This window comes from Stylophora pistillata, chromosome 7, assembly GCF_964205215.1.
Source record: "Stylophora pistillata chromosome 7, jaStyPist1.2, whole genome shotgun sequence".
NCBI classification, from domain to species: Eukaryota; Metazoa; Cnidaria; class Anthozoa; order Scleractinia; family Pocilloporidae; genus Stylophora; species Stylophora pistillata.
This window is the reverse complement of record NC_142525.1, coordinates 4,650,590-4,663,661: the sequence shown is the minus strand read 5'-3', so window position 1 is coordinate 4,663,661 and position 13,072 is coordinate 4,650,590. Positions and strand designations below refer to the sequence as shown.

Genomic DNA, 13,072 nt, shown 5'->3' with positions numbered 1-13,072 from the left:
CAGTGACAAAATTCGTAGTAAAGTAAAGGAAAATTTTCGGTAATAGCAGATAGTATGAGCGTACTTGGCGAGAGAATCCCTCCAATGTTGTCTCCCTCCTAACTTCGAAACATGGTAACTAGTTAGCGGCGCAAAGGTTACTGGGAGAATTAAAATGGCGGAGACTAATGGAACCAGCTATCAGCTTGGAGAATTTCGTCGTGACTCGTTAGTTTCTGGACAGTTGTAAAGTAACAATGAATGCTTTTAAACCTGTAATACTGCCGCCAGGCTAAAAATAAAACTTGTGTCATTTTTTTTTTGGTAAAACACTGCAGGTTAGAAACAAGTGAATGCTTGGAAGGTCCTGCTGATCCAATCAATAGTGGAGAAAGATCTTCCAAAAAGATTAGATTTCCTACAACTGGGACGTCGAAGTTTTCTGCAGCCAGAAAAGTAGTTGAAGAGACTGGATAGGAACTGTTTTTACGAAGGACCTTAGCACATGGTTTTCAATATGGTATTGGGGTGTTTTGTCTAACTGAGGCAGGAGCAATTGTGGATGCTTTTTGAAAGCATGCGACTTGCCAAACTTTCATGCCCAAATTCACAGTGCAAGTGATGAAAGTATGGGAGACAAGTTTACCGAGATAACAATATTTATAATATGTGAAGTTTTGTGAAATGATTAAATGATCAAGTTGTTTTTAATTAATTATGTAGAAAATTTATGATATTTTTATGTGAATCATGTCTCTTTTCTTAAATTAAAAATGTGTGTCTTTAAGTCTATATCTTTGACGCTTTCTTTCTATATCTATGACGTAGCCCCAAACAGTTTCTTTGGAAACTATCATCCATTATTCATTTATATCTGATAGGTTTGTTTGATGTTGGGCATGTAACCCATGTTTTCCTGGCTATTTATTCCCTAGCTTTGACTGCATAATTTAACAACAACCGGTTGTGGTAGTTCTGTCTATTTAATTTTTTGCTAAATTAGTTTAAAATTTGGATATTTAAGACTATGGTGACTTATAAGCATGCAAAAGTAACCAAAATGACTGTTGTGTTTATTGCAAGGGATTCTGTACATATTTTAAGGTCTATGGAGAGACTGTTGCTAACTTTGATTTTATCACTTAAGTCGCTTTAAGTTTATTTATTTATTTAATCACTTTCACCAGAGTGTGGTGAGGGTCGCACAACAGAGCGAGGCTCCAAATTAAATGCGCCCAATATTCCACCCATCCCACCCCAGGGGAGGCCACCCATCACACAGTAATCTCGTGTGTGAGAAATTAACGTCCCCTACCCCAACCCTGCAGGAGACGGGACCTCCATTTATTCGTCCCGAGAAGACTAGAATATCTAACCATTTCTTGATGTTATAGAAAGGTAGTAAATTCTTCTCAATTATTTTAATACCATGAGTGTTGGTCCGGCTGGGGCTCGAACCCTCGACCTCCCGCACAACAGTCCAGCGCTCTATCCATTGAGCTAACCGGGAGGCATTTAAGTTGTCTTAAGTCGCCTTAGGTCGCCCAAAGTTGCAATGTTTTTTCGGCCAATTTCGCTTAAGTCGCCTAAGTCACCTTAAATCGCCCTAAGCTGCCCAAAGGTACAGCGACTTAAGGCCCCAGCGTAGGGCTAAGGATGAAGTCTTATTGCCCAATTACAACATTGCACAATTAATGTCAAATAAAAAATTAAATTCTCTCTAAAAGGGTTGAAACCAGTTTTTTTGAAGCAGTATTCGAAATCTTTCGATGTCCTCCGTTTCCTCTGAAGTGACAGGTGTAAGGAATTCCAAAGTTTTACAGTTCTAAAATAGAAGGTTCTTTGTCTGGTGGTGGTTTTGTACGATTTTGTACTTATCGTTAAAGTCGTAACAAATGACCGTGGTGCGAATTTGTAAAAACATGTTAACTTCATGCTTCGTTCATTTATTGTTTTTTTTTTGTTTTTTTTTTTTTTTTAGATCTTTATTCATTCATTCACTATTAGAAACATCCCCACAGACAAACGTGTGAGTTTACAATGAGAATAATATTCTATGCTACTATTCAATACTACTATACAGTTAAAATAGACTTAAACAAAATTGAATAGAAATCTATTAATAAAATAGACAGAATTAAGAAGGATCTGAGCACACGATTCGGAATCCGGGAGTCTGTGGTTCGTCTCTAGCCAGCCTCGTTTCTTGGGAATTTTCCTGGGAAAATAATTGAATGAAAACTTTATTCAACGTATCAATGATGCCTGTAGCTGTAGATTAGCTAGTTGGGGACACCTTACTTAAGTCAGTAGCTAATAACTAGTGTAGAATAATTGATAAGTAGATGTTAAAATACTTGTTAACAGCATAATCACAAATAGCATAAATGATTATGTTCACGATTCACATAGTTTGCAGCGCAACTGCTGTTGTTGTCAATGAGCTCTGATAGGACAATTTCTCTTATTCTGGTCTTACATATCGCGAGGGTTGGTGAGTCCATAATTCTTTGCCAAGTTTCGACCAGATATATGGACCTTGGTATCTTATTGCGTGTTTACCATAGCCTGTAGTGTTAAAACGAGGTATTTTAAAGTCCCAGGTTCTGAGGCAGTATTGAAAGTTCTTAGTTTTGAGTTCTTAGTCGTGATAGGCAGCCTGGAACAAGATTGGTTTTAACCTTTTTCGTCACGTGGCAGTATCACGTAGGCGTCTGTTGTATAGAGCTGGTAGTCTGGCACGAGGGAGGAGTTCTTCGTATTTCGTAGTAAGGTTGGAGTCTAGCGTCATGTTTTGAACAAGGCCAACTAATCTTCCGCCAGCTGTGATTTTTTTCAAAAAATCCACGTCATGTTATTTGAAGTCATTTCAGCTCCAAAGAGAAGCTAACTCTAAGAAGCTAACTCTAAGAAGTAACTCTTCTTTTAAAAGAAGAGTTACGAATATACCAAAAAGACAATCATAGTCGAGAACAGCGAAGATTAACACAGATTGCAATTCAACAAGGTCAAAAATTGAGGATAAAGTTTTCAAAGTGGACCAACCGTTTGCGTGAAAGGGCTAGAGCTCCTTGTTCTTTGCGTAACGAGCTTAAGATGTAAAGCTTCTATTTTTACTTTTATCACTTTCAATAAGTGTCCGTGTTACTGTTGACAAAGTCCAGAGTTGTAGTCCTATGGACAACCATCGAGTCTATTCGAATTTTTCTTTATTTCTTAAACCGGATTTGAGAGAGTTTGCAAGCAAGAGTAAGTTAGTAAGTACAGGCTTTATTCAAAGAAGGTTACATTTTACAGTAGTAAAAGCATTGAAGAGCTCAGGGCCCTCATCCCACCACTGAAATAAGATCTAAAAAATCCGTATCATAAAATTCAAAAGCTATTTACATGACAAGAAAAACATTCTAAACATTAGATATCCCATGGACAATATTAAAAACAACAACATTTTTCCTATATTAAAATGTAATAATCTAAAACATCTATTTACATCACAAGCTCAGTCAAATTTAAACATCAAACATTCTATAGACAATATTAAAATCACAAATTTTTTCAGACATTAAAATGTCGTAATCTAAAACACCTTAAAGTTATTCCATATCCCGAGGAAGCTTTTCTGGTAATGTTAAAAGAAATTGATATAAACTGAGCTTAAAACTAACAGCTGTTAACTTTTTCCTAATGCGTGACTCTGTTGTGTTCCATTCCGCAATTGTCCTAGCCGTAATAGTTTTTTTCTCTCTTTTCTTTCTTGGCGATGGTCGAGGCTCTTATTTTGGATCATCATGACTTCCATTTGGTAGCTCATTCTAAGCGTCTCTCTAAATCGATCCTTATCTCATGCATTGTGAATTGGCATCAGAAACAAACCAGACCAAAACTATTGTCTGAATCGATTGATGTTGCCTCGCAGTATGTCAATGAGAGTGCGACGAATGGGTCCCATCTTCCAGCAGTATATGACAGGGTTCAAAGATGAGTTGATGAAAATCGAAGTCGTTGCGTACAGCCATGCTTTGTTTAAAGATATGGAAGCTGATGGGTGAATCAGGTATAAAACAAGAATAACATTAAAAGGCAAATAACAAATCAAAAACACAATGGATACGTAAAATGTTCCAAGAGCTGACTTTCTAAGCCTCAAAAAGTTAGATACGTTGCCATTTTGAGCGCCCTTTTGTACTTCTTGGATTTGAAGGCTTTGAATCTCGCTCTTGTGTCGCTTTAAGACTATATAAATCCTCCAGTTGACAATTACCACCAGACTAAGGCAGGCATTCGTAATTATGGAGTCTGTGACTTGTAAGATGTAAAACAATGGAGTCCAAAAGAAACTTAAAGAAAAAATTGCGCTAAACAACCACATCGATATCACTAGCGCAAAGACGCGCTTGTGAGTAACAAGCTCTTGATATCTGAGATGAAGATCAACAGCTAAGAACCTGTCCATACTTATGGCCACAACATTTAAGAATGAAGATACACCAAAACAACATACAACGGCTAACAATCCCGTGTAGGAAATGCAGTCGATATCTTTTTCTTGTAACGAGCTGACCAGAATAGAAATGTAGAGTGGCTGGGCCAGCAAACCGACGCCAACATCAGAGACAGCCAGACTCAGTAACAATGTTCTCAAAGGTTTAGGCAAAGACGCGGTTTTCCTTATCACATGGATAGTGACGATGTTTAAAATGATGGCCGTATAAGACAGAAAGCTGTTGAAGATACTAATGGTGATAAGCGTCGGACGAAAGTCTTCAGCACGGTCAGGATGTGGGAAAAAAAACTGGTAAAGGTGGTCGCAACTTTTTTCCGCCATAAGAGCTGAGCGTCAAATCTACCGTGCATCTTAAACAGAAAATTTTAACTCATAATTATATGGCTGTCAATCACGAGGACAACTAAAGCCATCTGCACCAATTCATTCAAGAAGTCTTTAACTATGGGATTTGAATTTTTTTAAAAAAGCTTCGACTACTTTTTCACTTAGCGTTAGCTAGAACTAAAACAAGTTATCTGTTTAATGCTTTTGACAAGACATTTTATTAAATTATGGAATTTAGACCAAAAGATGTTATTTCAAAGAACACTCTCATTAACATGTTTTCCACTTATCAAAATGAATAAGCGAAACATTATAGTCAGTTAGTTTAAAGAGCGCATGATATATCCTTCTTTATTCTTTATTCGTCTGAATACACTGAATATACATCTTAAGAGATCCAGTATTTTATGGTTGTTTGGAGAGGAGGAGGGAAGGGAGAGTAACCCCAATAGTTATCACGAATAAATGATTATTACGCATTTGCCTATGGCGGATCCCGGAGGTGTTAAGGATGCTCGGGTAAACTCTTTAAACTGAAATAGCCAATGTCAAAAATATGCTAATTTGTTTTGGTAAGAACACGATTTCGAGTGCAATTTGGTGTAAATGGGTAGGCACGAGCCCCTAAGACGACTGAAAGTTGTAGTCTGAGACATTTACAAGGCCTTATTTACAACAAATTTCTCGAGCAATCATGTTATTACTTATTTATGATTTTCATGTAAAAAGCATCACAGATGACTGAATAGCCCACATAAAAATCGAGCAATAGCCATGTAAAATCTTCAGTTTAAACCTAAAGGAATTCATGTAAGACATTTGATCAATTGATAGTCCTGTAATAAGCTTGTGAACGAAAGGAAAACAGGAAATTTTATTATTGTTCGTGTTGACGGCAGATGTAAATTGAAAATGGGAGCTTGTTTTTTTGCGACATCAATACATGTAAATTAGAATTGAAATATGCTATGATGCGTATGCTTATAAAAGATACTTAGCCTGTTAGAGTCAGTAAGTAATGAAGAAATTAAAAAAAAAAACAGAAACTGGCAAAAACCAAAAGTAAATGAAGGCACTATAAATTTATTTTGTCCAAAAGTAAAGAGGTGTTTGCAAATGAGGGCTGTCAAACGCAGCCAGCTATTGTATTAGTTTCATTTTACATCGCAACGTGATTGGTAGAGAATTTTGCGCCATCTATCAACTACTCAGATGCAAATTAAAGCAAATCGTCATTTTACAAATTAAAGCCAATTTGTTATTTCGCCAGTTTATTTTTTCAAACAAATAAACAAAATGGTTGTCCTAAGGTTTTCTCTCAAAATAATCAGTTACAGTTTGTCCATTATTGCAAACAGAGAATGTGTAAATTGAGGTTGCATTGGAAAAAGCAGAACCCCAAAAATTCTCCGCATAAGAATACTCCATCTGAATCTTGTGCCATAATAATACTAGACGAAGATTGTTATGTGCTGCTGTATATTATGCGACCATATACATGTGCACTCATATGAATGCAAATGAATAGAACTCCTACATGGCACAGTTTGTACTGAGGTGAAACCCTTTTAAATCCGTAGATGAGACTCATTTAAATAAAAGGTACTGGGGTTGTTTATCATTCTGTCTAAGGTGGTTTGGTGTGGATGAAAGCTAGAGTGTTTGATCATTTGAATAATTAAAATGATGAAATTTTGTTTATCATGCAGTGCAGGTACTTGTGACTTGTGTTCTACACTCCTCTTAAACGTAATTAGCCCGAGTTAGCGCGGAAATCTCCCCCTCCCCCTTCATTCAGTAAGCTAATCATAGCTAGCGAACACCTAGAGAAAAGGTTCGAAAAGAAGAAAGTAGCTTTCCCTTTTTTTGCCTCAGGCCCAAATGTCTAAGTATTTCTTTCTTAATGCTGCCGATTCCTATTGACAGTTCACTACTACAATTGTTAGTTTACACTGACACTTTGCTAGAATAAACAAGTACTCTTATTTGCAAATTTACACGAGCAACTCACTTGGATAATACCAAAGAGTGAGACCATTCAAATGATAGATTACAAGCAGTTCTTTTCTGAGGTACTGTTCATCAAGCATTACGAAGAAGTGCTGACTTAAAAGTCTGTCGATAAAACGATATCGTTTGACCATTCAAATGAAAGCGGACACGAAGTTGCTTTTCATTTGTTGATGTTTATTATATCCTACAAGGTAGTTAAATGCTTAGTTCATGGATGAAAGATTAGTTTCTCACATGTTGAGTAAACACCACATATCTTTACTCCAGTGTGTTACATGCCTCTTACCAACCTAGGTTTTTACACTCGGATGCATGGCCCAAGCGAGATGCACGCGGACTATAATCCAAGCAGAAAAAACCAGATTAGGTAACTTACAGTACGGACTGAGAAATCGCGGTTAAAATTATATCTATCAAATGACTAGCTTTAAATAATCGGGTCTGGAGGTTTTAAATAGACTTTTGAATTTATCGAGCCGTAGAGTGAAATGCAGCGCCCGTATTTAACCAATCATAGCGCACACACTAACTGAGAAACTGTATTTTCCTCTAGTCACGAGCGTCCCCATGAGGAATCAAACCTCAGACCTTCGGTTCCGCGTTCCTGGTGCACTGCCACTGTGCCACAGAGTCTCTATGATAAGCAAGGCTTATTACGAACTTCGTTTGTGACACGCGTCCTGCATACTGCTAAGATCGGCAATGTTGATAACGTCTGTCCCACGCTCGTAACTAGACGAAAAAATATCTTTCTGTATTTCTTTACCGAGTTAAAAACCTACCATCTTTCTGATCCTTTATAATAATGTTAGTTATCTAGCGCAAGGCAGTTACCCGTTACAATGTTCTGATAGAAATACGTCATAAATGCACCCAAAATCGCTTCACGAAGTTGTAGAAAACAAAATTTGTATCACTCCATCCTTTCATCCTATTTTTCTTTCAGGAACGACTGCGCTCTCATTTTCATTTCTACGAACTTCAAGGAGAGTTTATGTTTAAATCGAAAAAGAAGCAAGAATCCATGAAATCCAAGATCAAGGCACTGAAGTTATATCTGCAGAAAATCAGTCCAAGGTGGACTACCTATTTTCCAGTATCGGAAGAAAAACAACCGAAGATGCCGTTTGGTACGAAGCACGACCGCTTGGAATACACAGCCTCGCTAAAATGATGAAAAATATCAGCGAAGAAGCGCGTTTATCAATCGTTTACACAAACCATTGTGTAAGAGCTACTGCCATCACTATCTGGCTGAACTCTGGGATTTTAAACTGCCATATCATGGCCATCTCAGACCACCGCAGTGAGCAGTCTCTGGAGAGCTACAACTCTCTTCCTTTAACCTCGCAACTCCACAGCTGCAGCCAAGTCTCGTCGAGAACCTTTTCTTCCTCCACCAACAATCACAGTTGGTCATTAGAGGTTTTTCATCAATTTATGTCGTTCCAGACTAAACAAGTGGCAACGAAATCGCTTTTAAGCGACTACAGTATTCAAATTGTGCAGTGTTTTCAACAGTTCCTCCCAAGAAATTTAGCCCATTTTTAAATGACATTAAAGGATGGTCTTTTACTTTTGTGTAGCAGTTTGCTCAAGATTGAAAAATTGCACCGATTGTCAATTGATACAAAGCTCGGAAATTGCTCTTTTTTCAATGAATTTCAATAAATATGATTACATTTCCCTTCGATTGACATGACGAGTGAACCTGCGGCGAAAGTTGTGCAATGCGCAGTTTTTGCGTGCTTGTTTTGTCTGGTCATGTAAGACTATAAGAACAATTTTTGCTTTTTGCTACAATATATCAAGGTTATTCAACATAACAAATGGTTAACACCACAGCGTACACAGTTGAGTTATGGCAAACCTCCCGCGTTCTTTCCAAACTCAATAACCGATATCATACATATCGGATAATTAATTTTTGTTTTTCCCCGCCGATCAAATCCATTCTGATCGGAAAATAAAGATCTTTAAGACCATCAAAGAAATGAAGGCGTTTTGTTTTCATGTATTTTGTTTTCATAAAGCCATTGTTATGGAAAGCTCATGAAAAAGAGCAATTTGCGTATTTGATGTTCAAACGAAGATGTTCTTTAACCTCAACCAACACTGTCTAATCGTAAATATCCTTGGTTTCCAGTGCATTTCTTTAGATGTTAGATTCTGAGTACCATTCTGGTTAGAGTTGATTATTTCCTCAATTGACTTGAGAATAGTTACTTGGTCAACAGCTGTTGTGTTTTGCGATCCATGGCAATTACTATCGATTTATTCATGATAGGTTGATGGTTGAGCGTTTTTTAATACAACTTTTCAATACCTTGTTTGGTTGTAATCATGTTTATCCACAGGGATTGCGAATTCAGAAACCACCTTGTTCTCTTCCTCTTCGGAACGTTTTCTCCTAACCACACAGGAACTTCTTTTATTCTTTTTTAGGCAGTTTAACACGTCATCGTGGGTCAAATTACTCGCCTGTTGTTTCCACAATATATCTCTTTCTCTCTGATTCACGCAAATGGCATGCTCCTCGACAAGGAGCTCTTCGGCAAATTTTCTTTTCCATCAATACAAGCCCTGTTCCATCTCCATACACGTACTTAGCAGCAGTTTACCGCTGGATCAACATGGCAGAATCAAACTTCGATGTAATTCGCAAGATTCGCTCACGAATGTCAGAATTGGATGATTTCCAATCAATATTTATCGGAGACTGCGTTTTGAACAGTTTTATTTGCTACACTGCAATCATAAATATTTTCTGCTGGTATACGGAGTTTATAGTTCATTAACAGTTTGTTTCATCGTTGATTCTATTCACTGTAGGACACGCCATTTGGGGCGTGTCCCCTGGGTATTCCTGATTGGTGTGGTTTCAGTATTTATAGACGATTCAGTTTGACTTAGTCCTCTCACTCTCGCTTTCCACGCTGACATCGAAGTTGTAGCCACACCCGCCCGCCCTTGTCAGTTTTATTCAAGGTTTTGGAATCCAGGTTGTAGCGGAGTGGATTTCTTCGCACGGAATCTCGTTGTGCCCCCGGTAAATCTAATCCATAGAACAGTTCACTATTTGTATATATCCAAGGCTGTAGCTACTTTAGTCGTACCATTCTGGCCTTCGTCGTATTTTTTGGCCTATAGTTGCCAGAAAATTTTTTACTTTAATTTGTGATAGATTATAAGCTGTTCAGCGGAAGGACTGTTCTGAAGCATGGTCGGAACACCAATTCGTTGTTAAGCTCTAAGAGATTTTTGGACAAATATTAGCGGTCCGTATGAAGTTTTGATTGCTTGATCACCGGGTCCCTGTAACTCTTAGGATGATCAGCAATGATTTAGTTGAGATTTGTTTGGTAGGTATAAGGACGCTTGTCCGATTATACATCGATAAGAGGGCGCTGGCCTCGGGTTGGGAGAGATCTTTATCGTCTTCAGCTTATATTCTGAGGTAGTTTATGTGGTAGTAGATCGCTTGTGCATACGATAGAAAGGTGGCGCTGGCCTGTTTTCGGAGACCGGTTGTTGCTTTGAATCTTGTATTTTAGTTTGCGGCGTTTCTTTTAAATGTATTCGGTTCTCCTTTGTCTTGTCTTCTTTTGTTTTCATCAGCTGTTTACCACTCAAGGTTATTGGGACAACATCCCCGACCACGTGAAACCAAACGCCAAAGATCTTCTGACCTTTTTAATGAAGTCTAAGGCGGATTCCACAGTTAAAAGATATACAAAAGAAATCGTCTACAAATAACTGATAACTTGGGATTGTAGCAGTTAGAGTACCTTAATTGTAATATTCTTTCGTCAATTGTATGAATAAATGTCAGCTTGGATTGCCTGAGCATCCAACCATCATTCCTTTGGTGCAGTATTTCTATAGTATTTAAGGAGAAAATAATTTACGTTCGTCTGAGCGCAGCGAATTAGAACGTAAGTTAAACATTTTCACAATCTATGTAATTGTAAAGACATCTGCGCTCCCAAAACCACTGAAGACATTGTAACTGAGTGTTGCTATATCTGATCTTGGTGTTGGTTTGATAATGGACCCATTCTACCTGTCATTATTTATCAATTGGTTCCAACTACTTAAACCAGGCTGTTTATTCCATTTGGGCCTCGGTGTCTTTATAAATTTGTTTCCTATGACTATGGTCTGGAATATCATGGCCATTAGTGTGGAAAGATTCCTAACCATTCAACTCCTTCTCAGATACCAAACACTTGTGACTCACAAGCTAGTTGTTTGGGTGGTCATTTTCATATGGACTTTCATTTCGTTTGCATCCTTCAGTATAGTCCTCTTTCCTTTTGCTGTGCTCGCGAAAATGGCGTCAGGTGTTGGAACCATTTCCCTCCTGGTCGCAACAGCTATATATTGTAAGATTTTTTATATTACACGCCGTCACAAAAGAAAAATTCAAGCCACCAAGTACAAAAACAACAAGCACGATCCAGAAACAATAACGAAATGAAAAATTTGGCAAGGACAATGAAAACTGCTGTCACTGTTTTGTACGTTTACTTTGCGTTTTTAGCTTGTTACGTCCCACGCTTTATCTATTTGACTACCCGTGTAGTTAATAACCGCGATATCGTTAAGATCAATTTCAAAATGTTCACATATACGCTGATTTTCTTCATTTTATCACTAAACCTTGTTATTTAATGCTTGAGGATGAGGCACATCGACGCGCTATGATGGACACCCTGCAAAAATTATACACCAATCGTGTGTAATGATTCTGGATCGTGAAGATCAAAGTCCTTCGTCAGAAAGTGATGTTTAATTGCAACTCGCCATCTCACTTTGAGCGCAAACCGAGTTTTCATTTGGACTTTTTCCGTTTGGTTTTATTCGAAATCATAGTTCGATTTTGGAAAGCTTCCCGACTTTTGGCTGTTTTCTATTCGGGAACGTATTCCAAATTTTAAAATGATCAATAAAGGTATGGAAAATACTCTCAAAGAGAATCTCGACCAATCAAGTCAAGCTGTTTAAACATTATGATGCCCCTTAGTTCATCATTGATATATCAACCGTGCTATTACATCGAAAACAGCTCTAGATTAAGTTGTATTGAATGAGTTATGTTTGCTTTTTGTTAGATTAATTTTAAAAATGCTTCTACCTGCTATGCTTAATTTGGGAGCAGTTCCTCCTCTCAATGCGGTGCAGCAGCAAAGCCAACTTAGATGGATAGCCGTTGGACTCCAAAGCTGCATGGACATAATTAAGTTCATGTTTTTTTCCTATTTTTCATATTTAGATTTTAATTCCCAGCACGACAGACAACACAAGGTCAGCACAGCATCAACTCTCCTGCACAGGGCTCTAAATCTACCCAATTCCTCCGAAGGAAAGAAACATGAACTTAATTATGTCCATGCAGCTTTGGAGTCCAACGGCTATCCATCTAAGTTTATCAAAAACATACAGGACAGAAAAAATCGATCCTCAAAAACAAATGTATCCCCAGAAGAACTTGTTGGAATGTTTTTCAAGATGGTTGAACCAACCGAGTCACGCAAGTCTTTCGCTTCTCTTCCTTACATCAAAGGAGTAACTGAACCTTTGACACGTGTCCTCAAAAAACGTGATGTCATAGTTGTTAAAAAAAACCATTTAGCACTCTACAACAACAGTTCCCAGCTCCGAAATTCCGACCTTCGATGGAATCGCAGACCAACGTCGTGTATAAAATCCCTGTGCAAATTGTTCGTGGTGTTGTATTGGGGAAACCAGTAGAGCTTTTAATACCCGAAAAAAGAACATTTGAGAAATATAAAAAACTGCGGCCAAAGGTTTTAGAATCGCTAATCACGCCTGGTCCAACAACCACGCCATTGATTTTGAAAACGCGTCAATTGTTGACAAAATAATTTGGAAATATCAACAAAGTTGAAGTGGTAAATTGGCCACCGTAACGATTCGAAAGGGGCTAACGCTCGAAACGTCAGGTTTTGGAATCGTTACGGTGGCCAATTTACCACTTCAACTTTGTTGATATTTCCAAATTATTTCGTTACTCCCACCGACGCAGCCCCAAACGGTTTCTTTCGAAACTATCAGCCTTTATTCAATTGTTGACAAAGGCTCTTTTAGAACCAGAAAAACATTAGTAGCATGGCATACCAGAATGACACTTAACGCAGATAACAATTTTTGCCCGTTACCTGGACAATACAACATTCTTTTTAACAAATATTCATAATCATTTGTATTCTCATTATTTCGCTGTTC

At 37.9% G+C, this 13,072-nt stretch overlaps 1 protein-coding gene and 1 pseudogene across 1 annotated transcript; one reads left to right on the top strand and one right to left on the bottom strand.

Moving 5' to 3' along the window:
- Positions 1-3,229: 3,229 nt before the first annotated feature.
- Positions 3,230-4,971, bottom strand: LOC148726295 (adenosine receptor A3-like). The gene has a single exon (XM_088727073.1). It carries the CDS (start codon positions 4,802-4,804, stop codon positions 3,863-3,865), a length of 942 nt encoding a protein of 313 aa, XP_088583199.1. The 5' UTR covers positions 4,805-4,971; the 3' UTR covers positions 3,230-3,862.
- Positions 4,972-5,296: 325 nt separating this feature from the next.
- On the top strand, positions 5,297-12,608 carry LOC148726294 (uncharacterized; annotated as a pseudogene).
- The last annotated feature ends 464 nt before the right edge of the window (positions 12,609-13,072 follow it).